The sequence below is a fragment of the Carassius gibelio genome, chromosome B3, assembly GCF_023724105.1.
Source record: "Carassius gibelio isolate Cgi1373 ecotype wild population from Czech Republic chromosome B3, carGib1.2-hapl.c, whole genome shotgun sequence".
In the NCBI taxonomy this organism is placed as follows: Eukaryota; Metazoa; Chordata; class Actinopteri; order Cypriniformes; family Cyprinidae; genus Carassius; species Carassius gibelio.
In genome coordinates, this window is record NC_068398.1 from 17649884 (window position 1) to 17673703 (window position 23820).

Consider the following 23820-nt stretch of genomic DNA (forward strand, 5'->3'; position numbering starts at 1 on the left):
TCTAATGACTGACAGGTGTGGGGTTGTGTGGTCAGACACATGTGGTAGCCCTTGATAAGCCCCTCTGAAATGAAAGGGCTCATTTGTGTGTATCAGGGACCTCACCTCCAGCTGAGAGAGGAAACAGGTTGGTTTGTTCCAGCTATGAAAGAAGCAGAGTATACCACACAACCATTATCTGAACTTGACCATGACTGACAAGTGTACTCAAGCATACAACCAGCATCCAGAATGCTTTTCAGTTATGGCTGCCTTGTCATTATATGGAAATAATTATAATCTATGGTCCAATCTTTCTCAGCGTTTTTGCAGTATTGTCATGTGTAAATGTATTCTTTCTCTCCCTAGGTTGTAAAAATAAATAGCATAGATGCTCAGATGATTTCATCTCCGAAGAAGTTGATGATGATGAATGTTTGAGTTTATATGGAAAATGCTGGCATTTGTTTGCATAATTTGGTGTAGATCAGGTCTGAGCACTTTGTATGACATTAAGATCTCTTTGGCGATCTAGATGATTACTACAGCATGCAGTAGAGCAAATATCTTCATTTTTTTTTACTAAGTGTACAGTATACACTACCATTCAAAAGTCTGGGGTCCATGTAGTTTTCTTTTTCTTTCTTTTTTTCAGCAACAAAGCGTTAAACTGATCAAAAGTGACAGTTGCCAGCAAACAGAAACACATAGGTAAGTTCTCAAAACAACAAATGTATTGACAATTTATTGTCAAGTAAGGAGGGGACTAGAATATCACCAGGCAACCCAGGATCTATCCTCTGGTCTGTATCCTTCCCAATCCACAAGATACTCCAGCCGCCTACCCTGTCGCCATAAGTCCAATACCTCTGAGTGGTTAAGAGACTAATGTAGCGGCGAATCAGCTTCTTGCAGGGCGGGTGGAGACACAGATCCCTGGTGGACAACTAGACCTTATCTTCAGGGCAATAGACTGGCGTGATGGATTGGCAAACATCTGCAAAATCTTTGTGTCACTACACTGCCCACTGGACGTGGATGTGAGCCGAGTTCCATACTCTCACTCATTCTGAACGAATAGTCCACAGCTGGAACTTCCAAAGGCTCTTCAGTCTCGGGGAAGAGCAGGGGCTGGAAGCCGAGTATGCACTGGGATAGGTTTAAACTGGTGGTAATTTGCTTGAGGGAATTCTGGGCATACTTGGTCCAAGGGAGGCTGTGCTGATCATTGCGGCAGTATGACCAAAGGTAGTTTCAAGCTCTTGGATCTTGTGCTCAGTCTGGCCATTCATTTGGGGATGGTATTCATTTGGGGTGAAAAACACCTTCCAGACGTGGAAGATGAACTGGGGCCTGGTTCGAGACGATCTCCTCTGGGAGTCTGAAGTTTTGGAAAATATGTTAGAATAGACACTCTGCAGTCTCCAAGGCTGTCGGGAGACCTTTTAAATTAAATCTAGTAAAGAAGAGAAGTGTACTTGACAGGGATTGAGTGATTGATGGGATTGATGACTGTGAATGGGAACCCTCCAGCCAGTGGTGCCACTTCTTCAGAGCTAACTCAATGGGCAGCAGTTCTCTGTTTCCAATATCATAATTTTGCTCAGCTGGGGGGAGTTTAAGGGAGAAGAAGGTGCAAGGATGGAGAAGATACCTTCTGTGCAGATGAAATAACTGAGGAAATGCACTTCTCAAGTTTCAGATCAAGGTGGTACTTCCTGGGTTGCTGGAGGACCTGCGTTATGTGGTGGCAATGTTCGGCCAGGTTTTGGTAGTATATAAGGATGTCATCAATGTAGATGATCATGAAGCGCTGCAGGAACTCCTGGAACACCTCATTCATGAACCCCTGGAAGACAAACTGGGAGTTAGCTAAGCCATATGGCATCACTCTGTATTTGTAGTGGCCTGATGGAGTGATGATAGCGATCTTCCAATCATCACTTTCCTGGATGCAAACAAGGTTGTATCCACTCAACAGGTCCAACTTGGTGAAGATCCGAGCTCACGGAGTTCCTCCATGGCTGCCGGGACCAGGGGAAGTGGATATGACAGCTGCACTCTAGCAGTTTTCCCTGGATGGTCTCGACTCGGAACTCCTGGGCTTGACATCTGCAGGGCAGGTTTAGACTAGTTTAGACTAGACTCGAGCCAAGTCGACGAGAGTGTACAATGAAACAGAATGATCTGAGGTGAGAAGTTTCACTGGTAGTAGTAACAGGGTGGAAATGTTAAGATTTAACAGGGTGTGGGGGTCGAATGGGGCAGGTTTTGATGACATGATCGGCCAATGCACAGTACAGACAGAGTCCTGCCGCGAGGCGCCAAGCATGTGCGGTGTGTGAGAGACGAGTCGAGTCAACGTGCATTGGTTCTAGTACTGGAGGACCAGCTGTGGGTGAAGCTTGAAGGTGAGCACTTTCTTCGGGTGTGCAAGTCGAAAGTCTATTGTATTTCAATAAACAGGGCCACTTGGAGCAGGAAACTGCTACACACGACCACCTCGCCTGAATAGGAAGCAGCAAGGGCCATCGGTTTACCAGGCCATCGGTTTACCAGACAATAAGGCTATGGGGAGAGTGCAGTGATACAGGGAGCCTAATGAACTGAGACAGGTGCAGGCAATCAGAATTTGGGTGACTGGGAACTGGTGTGCACTGGGGTTGATGACTGTGCTGACTGAGACTCCCTGAAAACAGTAAATCATTATATAATTTTATTGATTTCTATTTAAAATAAATGTGGTTATTTTGAACTTTGTATTAACCAAATAATCCTAAAGTAAATAACTGCATCAGTTTACACTAAAATATTAAGCAGTACATCTGTTTTCAACATTGATAATGAGAAGGGAAAATAGTTGCTTTTAAATTGCAATAATATTTTACAATATTACTGTTTTTCAAAGAAATGCAGCCTTGAGACTCAAGCATGAGAGACGTAACATTCAAAAATCTTACCAACCCCAAACCTTTGAACATTTGCAGCATTTGTAAAGTAAAAACGTTTTTAATTATAAAGGATTTTACTGAATTTCAATTGAAGACTGTAAAATAAGTCCTAAATGAAACTATGATAAAACATATTTTCGGAAAAGTCGAAAAACCCTGGAAAAACCTTTCTTTTATTTTGTTTTACTTTTTTATTAATTATTCTTTATTTCTTTTACAGTGATCCATTTGGACACAGTCACTGCACTATCTAGAGAATTTGTGGCACGTCTTTGGCCCCAGTGGCTCTCCCTGAGACTATAGGACCTGATGATTGTTTCGGTATGTCTACTGGTCCAAAGCCTCAAGAATTAAAATTGGAAGGAAGATGCCTGAGAACCATTCAGCAGCATTGACAGAAAGTACTCCATAGGGCAACAGACTTTTCATTTCTGAAAATCAGCCTGATGCAATCTGTTTTCTCACTGTGTTATCATCTGACATCCTGCATGCTTTTTTGTTTTAGGTTTGTCGATTCCATCAGACCCTGTTTTCCTTTAGCTGAGTCGGTTGTTGGGAGGTGTGTGCACCATGGAACTATCCCACATCAAGCTTTTTTTTTGTATGTTTAAACAAGTTCAGTTTAGCCTTAGAAAAGCTTAAAGTTAAAAATAAAATAAGTTTCTTTCTTTCTTTTCTTTTTTAGCTTTTCAGGCCTATATAAAATAATAATAGAATCTATAGAAATGTAATTTAAATTAATAAATAAACATGAAATAAAATAGTAGTATACTTTTAGTAGCAAAAAAAGTAGCACTTTTAGTATATTTCCTAATGTATGTGTGTGTGTGTGTGTGTGTGTGTGTGTGTGTATATATATATATATATATATATATATATATATATATATATCATACAAGTGTGTGTGTGAATTTATAAAAGAACAAAAGTAACAATAGTTATTTGTTGGGCAACAATAAAACAGCAAAATTTTAAGTACAACGCTTTATTTAAAGCAGTCAGGCACTGAACGCTTTTGTTATTGACCTGTTTACATATCCTTTTTTTAATGCAAGACTTTTTACTGTAAAGCCAGAACATCTAGCTGATTTAAGTAGAACAGCTGCACTGTAAAACTATTATGAAGGCCAGGAATTAACCATCCAGCTGTTCTGTAATAGATTTGTAATGGCTGAAAGAGAGATCTCCAGCTGTTCTGTAATAGGTTTATAATTACTGTGAACGAACCCTCCAGTGCTGTTGATTTTCCCTCTTGTGTCAGTTAAATCTCCTGCTGCATTCAAGCTGGTTTTCTCAACGTATTAGCATATTTCTCAAAACTACGTCCACATGAAATGCAGTAAACTGTTTCAACTGTTGAAGGTTTATGATGGTACACTGTCTTCCTTTATTATGTGCTTTTTAATGTATAATTCACCTCACAATTTTTTAGAACGTACAAAAAAATACTTTTATTAGGATTTGATAGACATAGCATACTTGGAGATGGGAAATACTAGTAAAATAATTATAAAAAAAAAACATTAAGATATAAGCACATTCTTTCAAAGACTTTTAAAATACCACATCATATACTTTTATAATACAAAAAATAATAATAAAGATTTTATACATTTATTTTTGTCACTTTTTTTATTAATAATTTTAACCTATGGCTGTCTCGCGATCATGATTCAATAACCATTCAATTGATGGTAAGGTTAATTGAAAATAGTTCAATACAAATAGCAAATAAATACAAACTCAATCTCATTGGGTATTATGATGTAGCATTTCTTTAATTAAATGATTTCACTCCTTTTCTCAAATAAAGAGAATATACAGAAAACATTATCCTCACAAATGTGTTCCCATTCTGTAAAAGTTGTTGGCTGGTGCTGCCCTCTACTGGTGTCATTAATTTCCTTCATTTTAGCATAAGCCTTACAGTTAGACTAGTGGTGTCAAACTGAATTCCTGGAGGGCCGGAGCCCTGCATACTTTACATTAAACCCTAATTAAACACACATCTGATCCAACTAATCAAGTCCTTTAGGCTTAGTTGAAACTACGTGGAATGTGTGTTGAAGCAGGATTGGAACAAAACTTTGCATGGCTTGGGCCGTCCAGGAATTGAGTTTGACACCCCTGAGTTAGACCTACATACTACTAATAATAATAGGCTAATAATAATAATAATATCTTAATACATTTCTAATTGTGATTTAGCTAAACACAGTCTGATGAAGAATAACTGAAGAAGCCAAATGAACAGTAAGATTAAATTCAAAGGCTGGAATGAAGTGACAGCCCACCTCTGGGCAATAGTCACTGTGTGTAAATCTTGATGACTGCAAAAAACTATTTTGGTTGAAGACTATTAGTGAAAAGGCAAGATTTACACTTAAAATGATGCAAATGGATCTTCAGAAATATTATTATCATAATCAGCAGTTGTAGAGATTTATTTTGAATTAATGCCTTCAAAAACAAGCATTAATGAATGAAATGTTGGTTGTAATAATATTTAGCCTCTTAAACTCTGCAGACCCGGTACCAGGTCCGAAAATAGCATGCCAGATGTTTGTGTCTCATTTGCATAGCCTTCCTTATATGGTATATGTCCATAAATTCATTTGAAAGCTTAGAGTGTTTTCTTTACAAAGAATACCATTAATTGGGGTTTTATGATACATAAAGTAGTCAAATTAAGCTAAGAAATATATTCCCCCCCCCCATAAATTTCTATCTAACGATTGCGAATACGTTTTCATAAGAATGTGTATTTAAAATATTTTTCACAAAACAGTCAAGTCATATATCACAAGAAAGCTCTCATTCCCAGGAATCTGATGATGTAGATCATTTTATTGTGTGACAATCACAGATCGAATGATCTTCAACAGAATCGCGATGTAAAATTTCTCACCTCATTGCAAATTATTATTTATACATTTTGCACCGCTTCAGTCAGCCGCAAACAGCCACGCATACCTATATACTCGATATAATCTTTTAGATTAGAATCTCTTCTTTCAAACAAGACCATTTTTACGTTTCTGCGTGCTTCCATTGCTGAGATATAAAGCGTTTTGTACAAGTGCGCAAAAGAGAACAAAAGGGCTGTGAGCGCAGACTAAATCTCCTACTCATATTGATGTGCCTAAAGCCTTTCTTCTGCTATAGACATCTGATCTCTTTTGTGAAGCGCTATTAGTCCTAATAGCTGCCATTCACAAGCCGTGTCAGAGTCGAAGGTGTGAAAATCAGCACTAGAAGGAGGGGGAGTGAGTGGACAGCGACTGCCCAGTCCTTTCCGCCGGAATACAAAAGTATTGGTCATAGACAAGTGTGTAAACATGGCTAGAGGTAAATAAAAATACAGAAAAAGACAAATTTGAAATCTGCACTTTGCAGGCTGCATATGTGTAAGTTTCTGATGACCTTTGGATTGACAGACGGACATTCACCTTGGGCACCAGCCACACTCCAAACACAAGGAGTATCAGTTAGAGCAAACTGCCAGCTATGAGAGCCATCACTGGGATCATTAAGTCATTCCCGCCACCAGACTTTGCATCAGGACTTGAGGAACTGAACACTGGCTCTGTAAAGAGAAACCCAAATACAGTAAATTATAGCCCAATTGTCAGGATGAACGGGCTGGATTCGGTTGCGGGTTACACTGAGCCTTATTGAAAGCAGATAAGACAAGGCAGATGAGTATCATTCCACAGTTTAGCTCTTTCGACAGCCGAATACCAGAGACATGAAAGCTGAAATCTAATTGGAGTACTGCATTCGTGAGAACAAGAGGCAGAGCAAAACAGCAAAAGACCAAGGAGCCTGAAGACAAGACAAGACAAGACAAGACCACAGACCAGCTCGAGCTATTGGTAAGAGTTACAACAGTCTGGCAACGAACAGAGAAACACAGGGAATTATAAAGGGAAAAAATCAAAAGAGCATTGAGAACAGCTGACACCAAGTACTCATGCACCACCAGCTTCAAAACTACAGCAATAAAACAGCATAAAATCTGTAATATTTAGTGTTGCATGATCCTAAATTGGTAAAAATTGGTAAATTGTTAAAAGTTGTCTGTAATTAAATTCTGAGAATTACATGTCATAAACAAAACATTAATTGACACTCACCATTCACCAAAAGAAAAGGACCTTTGTCGTCCATTTGACATTCCCCCTGCAAACGATTGCAGGTGCACCAGTAAGCCCCAGCATCTGTCAGTCGTAGGTTAATGATGTCTATTGTCAGGGTCTTTTCATCATATTTGACTCCAACACGTCCTTCAAAGTCTTTATGGACAGTTAATTTCTTGGTTTTAAAAAAGTAGTAGAAGACTTCTCGGCTGATCTCACTTCTGCTGTGCAGAAATACACCCAGTGCTTCTTTCTGAGGTGCAGGAAACGTCATGGTGAAATTGTCACCTTTATATTTGATCACATCTAAAAATGATTCAAGAAACAGCCTTGATCAGATCACAGCATCCAAACAAACTGAAGTTAAGACGTTAAGTTTGATATAAAGGATTTTGAGAGAAAACATAGAAGCAGCAGATGTTCCTGACACTGGTTCAGACATCACCTGCACAGCTGTGGATTATTAATATTCATGCATTAAGTCAAGTATTTTCTAAGCATTTTGAATAATTTCACTTATTTCAGCATATCAGGTAAGAGCTTGGTTTTTAACTAAATCTGACATTAGTTTTCTATGATTGCTTACACACTAAAATAAAAAATAACACACAGCTAGTGTTGCTCTTTACACTCAAAGAACAAAACCTCAGCCCAGACCTGCACAACTATAAGAACATTCTCAGCCTCACACTTTTTGCAAAACAATACACACATTGTTTTGCAAAACAATATACACACTTCTCTACATGTTTTTCAACAGTTAATATTTCTTAAAATTGTGTAAAAATCTTGTCTAGTCTCATTGTTCTGATCCCTGTCTCGTGTCTGGTCTCAGATTTTTGCTTTCACTTTGATGTTGCTTAAATCTGTTTCAAAATGTTTACACTTATATTTGATTATTTTTGCATTTTAATCTGGCATGTCATGCCAGCCCAGAAAAAAATATTATTATCATTCTGTTCACTAATATAATTTTCATAATCAGGTGTTTTTCATTTAATCATTAATCTCACAGAATTTTGATACATTACTCTTAAGCAATCATTAAACACTTTAATTAAATATTTTAAACTCCTTTGTTTTCCTTTGTTTTCACTGTCACACAAGATAATTTTTTTTATTTTTATTAATATAGTCATCATTTAAAAATTCTCTGTCTTTCATGGACCCATTGTTATATAAATTATATTATATTTTGTTAAATATAATTATTATTTATATTATTTCAAATTCTTGAGCTTAATCTCAAAATTTTCCTATGGTGTGACTGTCTCAATGATGTTCAATAAATTACAACTTTTAGTAATTAAAAAGAAAAAGTAAACAATTGTTAATAAATACCTCAGGCATAATTTTTTACAAGCATATGAACTTGATACATTATGTCACCGAAAATGTTGTCCTCTGGTTTGAAACCATATCCTGTTTTTAAACTCCACGGACAAATTTAATTAGTTGAAGGGCCAGAATACTGTTTTACAAAAAAGTGTTTTTTACTGCTTATGTCAACTACCCAAATATATTTTCCTATCCATATACACAAATTACCCAAACATAACAGTAAAAACACAAAGCACTAACCTGCACTTGCAACAAAGTTGGTAAGACAAAGGACAACCAACAAGAAAATGGTTTGCAGAGACCTCATTATTGCCATCAGTGTGTATTTTGGATTCTCATCTCTATCACGGTCATCTGTAGCAACGAAATGCCCGTCTGTGCAAGTATCCTCGTAGCCTATACACAGTAATTGAGATCTTATGTAAAATCAAACAGCTGAGTAAAGAAAGTGACGTGAAAACACTTGTAACAGCATAATGGATCTGGGTGTGTTAGATTTTGTTCCAGTGAAAAACTGTTCTTCTTTTGGGTTTATCGGCAGCTTGCATCCATTATTGTTGCACTACCGCCATCTCCCGGATTTATTTTCCTTTAATATCCATTTACATCATATTCTTCTCATCAGACCTGTTCTTGATAAAAAAAACTAAAATATTTCCTCTGCTTTGTTCATTCTCCTCACTTTGCAGTATTTCCCTCATTCCTGTCCCTATTATTCCAACTTTTCCTAACTCTTCCATCATATTTTTCCTCTGTTCTTCATATTGTTTGCAACTCAACAGCATGCTCTATAGTTTCTGCAACCTGACAACAACCACAAAAACCAGTTGGGTGCTTTCTTATAATGTGTAATGTGCTATTCAGATTACTATGACCTATCCTTAATCTTGTCATAACTATTTCTTCTTTTCTATTCCCTCCCCTATTCTTCACAACCCCTACTTTATTTTGAGTAGCATACAAATGTCTCCCTTTAGTTTCCCTGTCCCACTGATTTTGCCATTCTCTAATGGCTTCTTTCCATACTACACTCTTTCCTTCAGACTTTGACAACTTAATATTTACTTCAATATTCTCTTTTTTAACAGCTTGTTTAGCTAACTTGTCCACTCTCTCATTACCCACAATGCCAATATGAGCAGGAATCCACGTCAGTTGAATCTCATAGCATTTTTCCTTCATTCTTGTATACATAATCAATATTGAATACAGTAAATCCTGATGGCTATTTGATATACCAGTCATGAGACTGTATAAAGCTGACACTGAATCACTTCCAATCAAAGCTTTTTTAATTTTGTTTTCCTCAATCCATTCTAATGCTATCATAATAGCGTATAATTCAACTGCATACACACTCAGATCATTTGTTGCTCGTCTGCTTATCTCACCTCTTTGATTAAAAATGTAAACTGCAGATCCAGTCTTTCCTGTTTCTGGATCCTTTGATCCATCTGTATAAATCTGAACATACTCTTTATATTTAAAATCTATATCTTTATAAAATTCCGCTGCCAGGTCTGTACTATTATACTTACTGCTTTGACTCGAAGTAACTTAAGATCAACTTCCATTGTTTCTAGCTTCCATACCGGTGTATCAGGCCATGTTACTGTTGGGCAGAATTCCTTTTCAATTCTCTCACTACCTCATCTCCTATCCACCCAAAACTAAACTTTTGTGCTCTCTCCCTTTCCCAATAATCTTGTAGTATTCTTTTAGTTGGATGACTATCTCCGTGTCCTTTTAAATTTACCCAATAATTTACTAACAATTGTTTACGTCGAATGTTCAATGGCATTTCTCCCGCTTCCACCTGTAGAGCACACACTGGTGATGTTTTAACTGCTCCTAAACATAATCTCAGTGCTTTAGCCTGTATTACATCAAGCCTCCGAAGTACAGATTTGGTTGCTGATCCATATGCCACACTTCCATAATCCATCCTTGATCTTATTAAACTTACATATATATATATTTCAGTGACTTATAGTCTGTTCCCCAGTCTAGTCCTGTTAAACATCTCATTATATTTATTACTTTTTTACATTTATCTTCTACATTCCTAATATGTTCTACCCATGTTAACCTTGTGTCAAATTGTACTCCTAAAAACCAGTTGGTTGGTTGTTGGTTTACTAGCTTCTTTCCCAGGTTTTCTTATCGGAACAATAATTGCCTCCTTCCAGCTCTTTGGTAATTTCCCTTCCTCCCACACTTTATTGTACAGCATCAACAACTTATTTTTTCCCTCCTCACTTAACTGTTTCAACATATTATAACAAATGTCATCTTTTCCTGGTGCAGTCTTCCCAGTTTTGGCCATTGCTCTATTTAACTCTCCCATGTTAAACAGTATATTTTGCTCATCCTCTACTTTTCCCATCTTCATAAGTGCCTCTACATTTTCAGATTTAGTTTTCTCTCTGCCTCTCTTCCCTTCTTCAGATAAATTATTAGAGCTGTGCACATTGACAAATGTATTTGCTAACATTTCAGCCTTCTCTTTATTCGTCACTGCAATTTCATTTCCACTACTCTGGGTAACTCCATTCTCTCCTTTCACCACCCATCTTTTTAATCATTGTCCACACCTCTCCGATCTGAGTAGTATTCCCAATTGAACTACAATAATTCCTCCAATATGTTCTTTTTGCCTGTCTAATTGTTTTCCTTACTATTGCCTGTGCATACTTATATTTAATCATATGCATGAAGTTATGAGTTCTTTTCATTATTTTAAATGCTTTGTTCCTATTTCTGACTGCTTCTTTACATTCCTCATCCCACCATGGTACGGTTTTCCTCTTTACATTACCTTTACTTTTTGGAATGGACTTCATTGCTGCTGTTATTATACCATTCTTTATTTTACTTTCCAGTGTCTCTATATCATCATTATAATCAATTTGGTTCAAATATCTGTCACTTTCTTCCTGAAAATTTTCCCAATTAGCCTTCTCAAATATCCATCTTCCTCCTCTTCCTTCTGTACTTTGAGATAAAGAAATATTAATTTTACACAATACTGGATAATGGTCACTTCCTACTGTTCCGTCTTTATAGACACTCCAATCACATATCGGTGAAATACTACTGGACACCAATGTGAGGTCAAGTACAGAATCCCTCCCATTACTAACATCTATCCTTGTTTTACTTCCATCATTTAAACATACTAGGTTTTTCTCATCCAATAACTCTTCAATTACTTGTCCATTACTATTCATCTTCTCACTACCCCACAATGCATTATGCGCATTGAAATCCCCACACCATACAATATTATTATTGTCTTGCCCCTCTATTTCCTCAAGTTTGTTTATATCTAATTTTCTACACGGATTGTAATAATTTATAACTACCATTTTTTTCCTTTCCCCCCATGTTTCTACCACTACATATTCTTGCTCCTTACACCTAACACCCTATACGGAATCCCTTGTCTTATAAATGTAATACATCCCCCACCACCACCATTTTCCCTATCTTGTCTAACTGATATGTATCCATATATTATAAAGTCCAAATTAGGCTTTAGCCAGGTTTCCTGAATGCATATAACATCTGGTTTTTCTCTTCTACTTCTAACAAATTGTTTAAAATCTTGTCCATTTGCGATCAAGCTTCTTGCATTCCATTGAAGGATTAGCATTACTAAAATTAACCCACACATGTTGTCTCTTGACTCGACTGTACACTGAGTTCATCCCTCACTTCTTCCCACTTTAATCCTGCCATGTCTAAATTATGTATTGCTGCTTTAACAATAATCTGAATTCTTTCAGTTTTAGACCTGACTTCAGCCGTAGCATTTATCACCCCTGCAATGAATGTCACTATTTTCTTTTTCTCTTCCCATTTTCCCTTCTTTTCTTGATCTTCCCTTGTCACCCTTTCTTCACTCTGATTCTTCTTTTCCTGTTCAACTCTCTTTACAGCCTCAACATATGAAATGTTTCTTTGTATTTTTATCTGTTGCACTTTCACTTCTTTTTTCATCACTTCACATCCCCAAAATGCAACACTATGGTTCCCTCCACAGTTACAACACTTTGGCCTTACTTCTTCCCCACACTTTCCATATTCATGATCCCCACTACATCTAGCACACCTTCTCTTTCATTTACATACATTAGCCATGTGCCCAAATTCCTGACAATTATAGCATCTCATTGGTTTAGGTAAATATTCCCTTATGCTATATCTCATGAATCCATAAAATACCTCTTTTGGTACATCCTTTGTTTCAAACTCACCCAATACAGATTCTGTTCCTACTTTTTCCATTCCCCTTGTCATTCTTACTGCACTTTTGACTGACCTATTCTTCATTCTCAGGTTCTCCACCAACTCTTTCATATTCACAGTAAGTGGAATTCCATATATCACTCCCTTACTTCCTCCAATTCTTTTCTCCCCCAATCTTACTACTTTTACTATTTTTATTTTTCCAATACCAATCATCTTCTTTGCTTTTTCCACCTGTACTTCATTATTACATCCTACAAGTAGATTTCCATCTCCCAAAATCCTTGCATACTTCACTTCTCCTACCTTTTCTTTTAATATTTTAGTTAACTTAAGTGGATCAATTCTTTTAACTCCTCCTTCTCCCTCAAATCGTACCACTACATTAAACAATCTTATTTTGGGTTCCTTCCCTTCATCTTCCTCACTTTCCGTCCCATTTGAATTAACACATCCTTTTTTCTTTCTTTTGCGGCTAGCCTCCTTCTTATCCCCACACCTTCTCCCTACCTCCTCCCATTCACTTTCCCTCCTCTCATCACTACCATTCCCTTCTACTTCGCTATAATCCATACAATCCACTTGTTTCCCTGCCATAGCTTAACTTATTAGTTTAATGGTCAACCAGAAGTTGTGAGACAGCACCGCTATCGGACCTATACAGGCCGTCGGCCGATGCTATCCCACACCACTTCCTAATCGACTCACCAACCAACAAGATCACACTTCGTATTCCAGCCAGCACAAAATCTTGTATCCTCAGGTCTTAGATCCAGAATCGCTTCAACAGAATAATCACCACGATCCCAAACACACTCCCAGTCGAATCGGCCGCGTTGGAAATCGTCACTTCCGCCCAAAACGTGAAAAACTGTGGGTGGAGCAGAGATTTTTGAGTACAAGGCCCTGTCCCAAATGGCACACTCCGGACTTGTGAACTTCCTCAGAGTCTACACTTTGGTGACGTCATGTAGTGCATACCTATAGGGACCTAGGCGCAAGTCCACCAGGGCACATTTGGGACAGACTCGATTGTCACGCCGAAAATTAAATTTCGACTTGCCACCACCTCCTGGTGGTTTAATATCACATTTAAAAGTATCATTGCATTTTTCCAACATTTCATATTTGTATGTCAAAAAGTAAAACATTAATCAAATAACATTATTTATGCACTTGGACAGATTAGAACTTCAGAGCATTTATAAACATGCTCTATTCTATTAATTAACTCCTTTTGAGTATTAATGCACGTTTCAGATTGTCATATGACAGTCTTGCGGCAAATCGACTTTAATGAGGTAGTGAAATAAGACGTTATCAGGAACACATTGATAAATTCATAATATGCTTGAAGAATACACTGCTGACTCCTGGAAATCATTCCGATGGAATCAGAATCAGAATCAGAATCAGAATGAGCTTTATTGCCAGGTATGTTTACACATACGAGGAGAAGTTGTCTAAGAGTTTAAATGGCGAAATCTTTTAAGTGTACTGCAATATTAGCTGAGCTACTTACGTGACAACTCATCTCTGTGTAACCATAAGCATTTCCTGAACGTTTGCAAGAACAGTTGAGAGCAATGTCTCGATCTTCTGTGTGCCATCCAGAAACACTGTACAAAGGGCAAAGACCTCACTCAACCAATTCACAACAATAGAAGTGATTTAAGTCACTGTGCTTATTGCGTGTTAAAATATTACAGTACCAATGTCATTCACAGTTTCTTCTATCACTTTTTTGTTTTTCAAGTACAAGGGCCAGGCATATCCATCAAAGTAACCTGGTGGATCCGGATATGGCACATAGACTCGTGAGCTATTGATTAGAGATAGGGAAAGGGTGACTCAGTCAAAACATTAATATTAATTAATCAAACAGCCCAGCTAATAACCAAATCGCCCAGCTTGCCGTAGGCTTTGCTCAGGGAGTGACTGACAAACCCCCTGCTGCCCGTCTCTACTGGCATACACCTGGTCCTCCATCCATTCCTCCGACGGTCCTCCACCAGTTCTTGGTATTTCTCCCTCTTTCTCTCTTGAGCCTCCTCTATTCTCTCCTCCCAGGGCAATGTCAGCTCCAACAAGATCAGTTGTTTGCAGGTGTTTCTATTTTGACCCATGTGCATTGTAATTAAACAAAATGAATGCAAGCAAATACTGAATTTAAATCAAGTTTAAAATTGTGCTAAAAAAGGCATAAAAAAACATTTGAAGCTGAATTTAAAAGTTGGCAACCCTGTGTAATGGCATAACTGATGCTGAATGTCCTTTAAAATGCACAGCCACAATGTGTTACAAATTAATAATAATAATAATAATAATAATAATAATAATAATAATAATAATAATTAATAATTCTTAGTTAAAAAGAAACCGCTTCCAAGAGAAAATCGTGCAAATGTTTTCGTGCAATTAACTTGCAAAAACTGAATAAGAGCCAATGTCTTATTTTGGCCAGTGGGTGGCAATAGCAGTCTTTCCAGTTCTCGTAGCCGGACACCACAGATGAAGCCGAACTGTGAAGGATTGGCTGCTGGAGCTCTGTTTTGGTTTTTGGATTTACGTGTGTCTACTCGTCTGCTGGCGTTTTTTTTAAAATATAATACAACGCTAAATAAAACAATCTAATATAACGATAAATAAAACCATCTCTCCCTCCATTAGACTAATATAGAATTGGTAAATGATTTGCTACGGCTCCAAACACGATGGTGTATCATTGTTGTGCATATAACTGTAAAAACACTGCGAGGAACAAGAGTCTCTCATTCCACAAGTAAGTGCAAAGATTCACTTTGTTTTATGTTAAACGTGGCTGACTGATTAAAGCTATGTTCTCGTATTTTGTCTTATTATCAGATTCCCGCTGAAAGACCCCAACTTGCTGAAAAAGTGGCTTAACAATTTAAGATGGAAAGACTGGAAACCTGCTCCAAACAGTAAAATCTGCTCCATCCACTTTGAAAAGAAGTGTTTGATTGAAGATGGGAAGAGAGCAAGACTTCATTCATGGGCTGTGCCGACCCTCTTTTCCTTCCCAAATCGATATCTAGAGAGAAAGGCGAGTGAACGTTGACATGATGATAGGAGTGTACTTGTTTAAATACTATATACATGTTCATGAACTTTTTTTAAATATATGTGTTTTTTCGCCAGTATTTTTTGTCACTGCTAAATCTCAGGCTTTTCTCCATTTTAAATCATAAAAGTATAAATAAAACATTAGTTTAAACTAAAGAAGATTTAGACTAAGTTTTGTTTAATTATATTATGACAGATAACCACAATTCAGTGCTGAAACTGCTTGAAATTTTGTGTCAGTTACCCATTTAAACGTAATGTTTTAAAAAAAAACTTTATTGCCTACAGGTTAAAATCAATCCTAGAAGCAAAAGAGCTTTGGTGAGTTACAGAAACTGTTTTATATGCATTTTGTGATTCTGAAATATGTCTTTGGATTGCACACAGAATGGTGTATTTACACAGATAATAAGAAATGCACTTAGAGATAAATTACAATTTCAGAAGTAATTTATTATAAAATGAAAAAAAAAATTTTTTTATGCGTAATTATAAATCTGAAATAGAAAACAGTACATAATAAGATCTAATACAGAGTTTAAGGCTACACTGATGCTGCCTTATCAAAAACAGTTTCATTTGTTTGCTGTTTCGAACCTCTCAAATATCTGGAGACACCTTCTGGTCAAAATGGAGTGAATGAAACAAAACAGTCCAAACATGCAAAAAGGCAACAATCCAGTTGTAAATGTTTTATTTAAAGCGTAATCTATTAAATGTAATATTGTAAATCTAAAAAGTTAATCAAATATTATTAATTATGAAAAGTTTTTTGGGCTTATTGTATGTGTTCTGTGGAGGGCTTGACAAATCATGCAACCTTAGACAATTAACTAATACTGTTGCTTTTCATTTTCTAAATGTGGCATTAAAATTTATTTTTCCTGGTCATTTGTAATTGAAGGGAATTGTTGCTGACTCAAACTCATCTGGTCAAGCAGCACCTGACGCGACAGCAGGAACTTCACAGAAGTCTAACTCAGAAAAACCTGAGGACAGAACTACAGAGAGTTTACAGCCGAACACATCCAAAGGTAGTTCTAGCCAGATGAGAACAAACCAAAAGAGCGTTTCCACACAGCAACCGACAGAACCGGAAAAAAGGTCTGCAACAGCGTCTGAAGGAGAGCCTCCATCAGATACATGCTACTCTGTGCTGGTTATATTCAGATTTAATTGTTATTATTTCTTAATGTCTGCTTTTTCAGTCAACCGTGGACCATCCTGGGTGATGAAGCTCTCGACAGAAGCATGACTATACCCAGTTTCTTTCACAGTGGATATTGTTTGCCCGATGTAATTAACATATCCTTTTTTTCCATAATTGTTTTTCCCCATTCCTACACTATTAAAAATAAAGGAGCTTGAAAGGACTTTCACAGTAATTCCATAGAATAATTCTTTTTGGTTGAAGAACCTTCTTTCACAACCTTTTGTGACACAGTAAGGTTCTTCAGATGTTAAATGCTCTTTATGGAACCATTTAGACAAAAAAAAGGTTCTTCTATTGCATCGTGAAGCACCTTTATTGTTAAGAGCGTATGCACCACAATGTGGTTCACTAATAAACTGTTATTTTTCCTTCAGAACATCCACTGGGCTGGAGATGATGAATTAAATATTGTAAGTGACTATGATGCACTGTTGAATAACAGAGAGTCCTAAATATACATTTCCTAATAGAGAACTATGAAAGTGGTGTTCATCAACACCTAATTCTCTTATTCAGATGCCGCATGTGGCTTATGGAGTTTTAGGACAAATGAAGCCCCATATCATCGAGGTAAGGCCTCTTCTGATTCACATCCGAACTGTGATACAACTGTTGTCACTAGGTATCTGTTATTACGTTATTAAGATCCTGTCTACTGCACCAGACTGTTTAGGATTGAGTGCAGTTTTTGGTAGAACACTTGATTTTTCTTCCAAGTTTTAACAAACATTCTAATCCTATGAGAATGCTGAAATCCACACCACGACTATAATGGTGAAACAAAGAGGAATTATATCGTTAGAATAACTAAAACATTGACATCAAAGTCTATTTAAATGAGCAGGTCACACAAGGTAGCATGCACTTATATTAATATAATTTCATCATCTCTTGCTGTGGATGCCACTATAGTTATCGTTACAGTTAGGCCTTTACAGATAACAGCACAGATTTGAAGTATTTGAAGCTGTTGCACTGCCTTCCCTCAGGTTAAAGAGAGGTGGGAATGGCTCGGGCTGGATGTTAGAGGCCCGTTCTCTCCCACAGTAGACCAGCACACGCACATCATGACCCTGACTGACTACCATTCCAAATGGGTGGAAGCTTTCCCTCTGACTCAGAATCTCAGTCAGGATGTGGCCACGTGTCTCGCTGAAGTCATCCATCAGCAGGGATACCCTCTCGGAATTCTCTCCCGGCTTCCCAAGCGGATCCTCATGGAAGTAAGAGACACATACACCTTCCTAAACATTTGGGGTCAGTAAGATTAAAAAAAATTAAAATACTGATCCTTTTATTTTGCAAGAACTTGTTAAAATGATCAAAAGTGACACGAGAGACATTTAGAATTCATGAAAGATTTCTGTTTCAAATAAATGCTATACTTAAACTTTCTATTCATCAAAAAATCTTTTAAAAATGTATAACCGCTTTCACAAAAATATTAGGCAACACAACTGTTTTCCCAAATGATAATAAGAAAAGTTTATTGAGCATGAAATCAGCATTTTAGAATGACGCAGAAAACTGGAGTAGTCATGGAATGGAATAATTGACATTTTAAAATGTTTTCAAATAGAAATCAGTTATTTGTAGTAAAATGTCACAATATTACTGTATTTACTGTATTTTTTGTAATGGTGAACATAATAGTTTTAAATTCAGTACCTATAAAAAAAAAAAATCATACCAACCATAAACGTTTGACCAGTAGTGTATGTAGGAAATAGTTAATAATTTCCTTTGGAAAAACAGCTGGGTTTCATATCGTTGACATAAATGGTTGACATTTTTCTTCTCGCTCTCTTCAGGTTAACCGTGAGTTGAAGAAACGTCTGAGGTTGAATTCAAGCGCTTTAGTCATACATCACCGGCAAACTGGTTACATGGACTTGGTCACCGAATCACTTCTTAATGAGTACGACATCTTCAGGCATTTATTGCTCAATTTATCTCGGCCGACAATGAATTATTCTGAATTTAAGAACTTTATTCAGTATGTGATGTTACACGATTTAATGCTAATATTTACTTCTTAACTGAGATGAAATTTGACTGTTTAATGATCAGTTACATTTTTAATCATGTGAATAAGAAAATCTGTATTGTGGAAATATATTGTTTCAACATGTCCAGCATTGCTTCATGTATATTTCAGGATGCTGGATGAGCTGGTGAAGAAGCACGGCAGCATCTGGCATATCCTCCTCCCTGCTGCCACTCTGCGCCTCTGCTGCACCAATCACCCCACGACCAAAGAGAAACCCTTCACCCGCATGTGTGCCAGTGACCCGCCGTTCTCATCCGCACCCAGAGAACTCCCTGTAAGTCACCGTCTCCCTCACACTTTACATTCTTTCATACGAATGTACTAAGCTATCATTCGATGATTTGTAATCAGGGTTGGGGAGTAACAGAATACATGTAAATTAAAGGGATAGTTCACCCAAAAATGATAATTCTGCCATGAATTACTCAATTTCATGTCGTACTAAACCTGTACGACCTCTGTTCATCTTCAGAACCCAAATGAAGATATTTTTGATGCATCCTGAGAGCTCTCTGACCCTCCATGGACAGCAAGGGTACTACCACAATCAAGGTCCAGAAACGTAGCAAGGACGTCGGTGAAATAGTTCATGTGACATCAGCGGTTCAACCATAATATCATGAAGCTACGAGAATACTTTTTGTACACAAAGAAAACAAAAATAAGTCTTTATTCAACAATGTGTCTCCTCTGCATCACCCTAGTGCCATTGCGGAGAGTATCCAGTGAATGTAAATGGTGTATACGATTGACCCCTGATGTCACATGGATAATTTTAACAATCTCCTTGCTATGTTTCTGGACCTTGATTGTGGTAATTACATTTCTGTCTATGGGAGGGTCAGAGAACCCTCAGATTCCATCAACGATATCTTAATTTGTGTTCTGAAAATTTTTAGGTGAACTATCCCTTTTATTACATATTTCAAATACCAAAAAAAAAATCAATAACTATATTCCATTACATTTACAAATTACTTTTTAAAGGGGTCATATGATGCGATTTCAAGTTTTACTTTCTCTTTGGAGTGTTACAAGCTGTTCATGAATAGATAAGATCCCTAAAGTTGCAAAGACTAAAGTCTCAAACCCAAAGAGATATTCTTTATAAAAGTTAAGACTCATCCACGCCCTCCTAAAACGCTTTGTTTAAACACGCCCCCACGTCTACATCACTGTGTGGGAAGATTTGCATAACGCTGCACAAATGTTCATGCAAAGAAAGAAGGTGTAACTTTTGATTCTCGCGGTTACTGTCAGCACCATATTGTGGAGAAGCGGTTTTGTTGTGAAAGTGAAAATAATTCATTTGGTCTTTCAAAAAAGGACACAACTAGAAACCGTGGTTAAGTTGTATTTACAACACTTTTCAGAACAGTTTAAACCAAATATTCAGATGTGTGCAGCGCATTTTATGGAGGACTGTTTCCTGATCCTGGGAGAGAAGACTACAATGCCATCTGTTCTGACTCGCAGTCTGTATGTATGATTAAATATTTAAAGGATTTGCCACTGATGATTCAAACGTGAGTTTTGAGCAGTGTAGAGTAGCACTTGTTGTTTCTCCAATCACAAATGTAGACATGGTTTTATGTTTATGCAGCACGATGCAATGCTTAAAAAGAACGTATAAGTCATTATGATCAGTAATTATGTCCCCATTGGATGCAACAAATGCCTCATTTGTAATGGGTTTTATTGTCTTTTCACATCGCTGTTCTGACCAGGACAAGGCGTCACCGTATGTTAAGGGGCGTAACATTTCCATCACATGGTTGAGGTATTTGACCAATCACAACACTGGATAGCAGTCAGAGCACATGAGCTCACTTTTCAGAATGACGAGCTTTGTAAAAAAATCGATGTGTTTCAGAAAGTGAGGCATAGAGGAGTAACAATAATGTACAGTATGTGAAAAAGAATGTGCTTTTTTAACCCTAAACCACATAAACACATTGCATTACACCAAATGCACAAGATACTGTTCTTTTTAACAAATTCATATGGCCCTTTTAAAATGTAATCTGTAGTGAAATACATTTCAAAAGTAACTTTCCCAACCTTGTTTGTAAAGTACTGTAAGTTGACTCTCATAACAGTTTGGTTCTCTTATTTTGTGTTTGCTTAGTACAGTGCCACTGATGTTCGCTTGAGTTCTTTTGTCATCCCAACCACTGATGCCAACAATCTAGGAGCTGTGTCAGACACTTAGGTAAGAAAACCTGAATAAAGATGAAATTAGATTGTGGTAATATAAGTGAGCATACTGATTTTTTTACATCTTATTTTTCAGGTGCACTCTCTGAAGAATCAGATTTTTTCCCAGTAAAAAAAAAACATTTTGTCATATTTGCTTGACCTCAGCATTTCACTTACACTTTGCAGTACTACAAAATGTTTTTTTGTTTTTTTTTTTTTTTTTACCAAAATAAGATGAAATAAGAGGGAGAGAGAAAAAAATACCCCATTCAAAAGTTTACATACACTTGAAATGTAATACTGGATGAGACAGAGTGTTTTTGTTTTTTTTGTCTTGAACAGTTAAACTGCCCGCTGTTCTTCTATGATTTTGAGATCAATCTTTTCACACTGAGGACAACTTTGGGTCTCATACACAACTATTACTATTACAGAACAGTCATTGATGCTCCAGAAGGACACACGATGCATTAAGAGTGTAAACCTTTGAACAGAATGAAGAAAGAATGAAATAGAATAAAGTTGACATTTTTCTCATATTGCCTAAATATCATATTTTTTGTTTAGTACTGCTCTTCAGAAGCTACAGAAGATACTTGCATGTTTCCCAGAAGACCAAATAAGTAAAATTTACCCTGATCTTCAGATTCTAAAAGTTTTCACCCCCCGGCTCTTAAGGCATTGTGTTTTCTTCTGGAGCATCAGTGAGCGTTTAAATCTTCTGGAATGGTTGCATATGAGTCCATCAGTTGTCCTCGGTGTGAAAAGATGGATCTCAAATTCATACAGTCATTGTTGGAAAGGTTTCAAATATGCAAATGTTGCTAGAAAACCAACGAATTTGTGGGACTGGAAGTATTTTTCTGAAGAACAGTTTAACTGTTCAGGACAAACAAGGGACTCGGGAACAAGGGAACAACTATCACTAAAGAAAGAATACACAGCATGTTGATCATTCAGGAAACAACACAATATTAATAATCTAAATTTTGAATGGGGTCATTTTTATAAATAAACTATTATTTTCTCTTGTGGAATATATACACGTCTTTTATTCAGGTCAGTAATAAATAAAAAATAACATGCATTTTGTATGATCCCTCTTATTTAAAAAAAAAAATAATCTGCAAAATGTATGTAAAATTTTGACCACAATTGTACATAGACTGTAAATAGAGAAGCAAATGTGCACTGTTGTTCCACTGTTGCCTTGTACAAATAGAAATTAAATCATTTTTAAAACCATAAAAGAAGCAATATTTTATGCTTCATCTCTTTTGTTTGTCCTCATTTTTGTTCATATTATACAATTAGTTCTAACATGATTTGTGTTCAAAATTGCTGATATAAAATCCAATGGCACTGAGAAGTTTTACGGTTAACATCCCTCTGTTTGTCTTTATATTCATATGGTTTATCTGCGATATATAAACTAGATAGATCAAAACCTTAAAGACATAGTTTACCTAAAAACAGCTTTTTGTCATTATGACTTATATAGACACATATACATGTACCCATACATATATATATATATATATACATGCACACATACACACACATATATATATATATATATATATATATACACACAGGTGCCAATCAATAAATTAGAATGTCATGTCTCCAGCTTCAGTCCACTCCTTGTGGAGCTCTCCCAATTTGAATCGAGTCTTCACTGTTGCTTGTGCACCTTTTCCTACCCGGTTTCTTCCTTCCAGGCAACTTTGCTTTCAATATGCTTTGATACAGCACTATGTGAACAGCCACCCCTTTCAGTAATGACCTTCTGTGAATTTCCCTCTTTGTGGAGGGCGTCAATGATTGTCTTGTGGCCCATTGCCAAGTCAGTATTCTTCACCATTATTGTGGTTTCAAAGAACAAGAGATACCTGGAATTTATACTGTAGTGGTGGTCATTTAATGAAACTCAAATGTAAATATTCTGATGTAAATCATTATATTTAGCTGTAAGCTCTAATCATCTAATCTAATCAAAACAAAAAGACATTTGAAATGTTTTACATCTATAGAATATAGAATATAAGATGATTTCACTTTTAGAAATGTTACAAAAAGAAAACTATAAAAAATATTCTAATTTTTGAGATGCAATCCTTATATACACATGTACGTAAGTGTCTGTGCAGTTTTTTTTTTCTTTAGAGGAAGTGATTTAACATTGGTTTCTATTGTATGGAGAGAAAAAATATTTCTCAAAACATCTTCATTTATGTTTCACAGAAAAGTCATACAGGTTTGAACAACATGAGGGTGACTGAATTTTTATTTTGGGGGGAACTATCCTTTTGAGTAATTCTGAAACTGGTTGTGAATGTAACTGTCTGTCCTCCGGTGAGGACCCAGCTCTGCAGGCGGCACTGTAGAGCAGTTTGATCCGTGAGTGAAGAAGGAAGAAGAGCTTCTTGAATCCGTTAGATGACCTGAAGTCCACTAACCGCTGGCAAAAATGTTGCCAGTCCTCTTAAATGCATGCTTCCCGCTATAGCAAAAGTTGAAACGTTGAAAAAACTGCGGTATTGACTTAAATCTAATCTAAAATTAGAAAATTAATAATAGGAATTGGTGGGTGAGTAAACTAAACGTGTG

At 36.7% G+C, this 23820-nt stretch overlaps 1 protein-coding gene across 2 annotated transcripts; it reads left to right on the top strand.

The window, feature by feature from the left end:
• Nucleotides 1-15144: 15144 nt before the first annotated feature.
• On the top strand, nucleotides 15145-22463 carry zgc:163143 (uncharacterized protein LOC795946 homolog). Of its 2 annotated transcripts, none has more exons than XM_052551822.1 (12): nucleotides 15145-15443; nucleotides 15527-15728; nucleotides 16037-16069; nucleotides 16653-16852; nucleotides 16957-17044; nucleotides 17336-17371; nucleotides 17478-17531; nucleotides 17951-18184; nucleotides 18773-18879; nucleotides 19120-19285; nucleotides 21140-21223; nucleotides 21305-22463. In XM_052551822.1, exons 1-11 carry the CDS (start codon nucleotides 15376-15378, stop codon nucleotides 21221-21223), a joined length of 1272 nt encoding a protein of 423 aa, XP_052407782.1. In that variant the 5' UTR covers nucleotides 15145-15375; the 3' UTR covers nucleotides 21305-22463. The 2 variants fall into 2 exon arrangements, 1 of the variants encoding a protein (XP_052407782.1); XR_008153072.1 differs by having other exon boundaries at nucleotides 15146-15443; nucleotides 21145-21223.
• Nucleotides 22464-23820: the final 1357 nt, after the last annotated feature.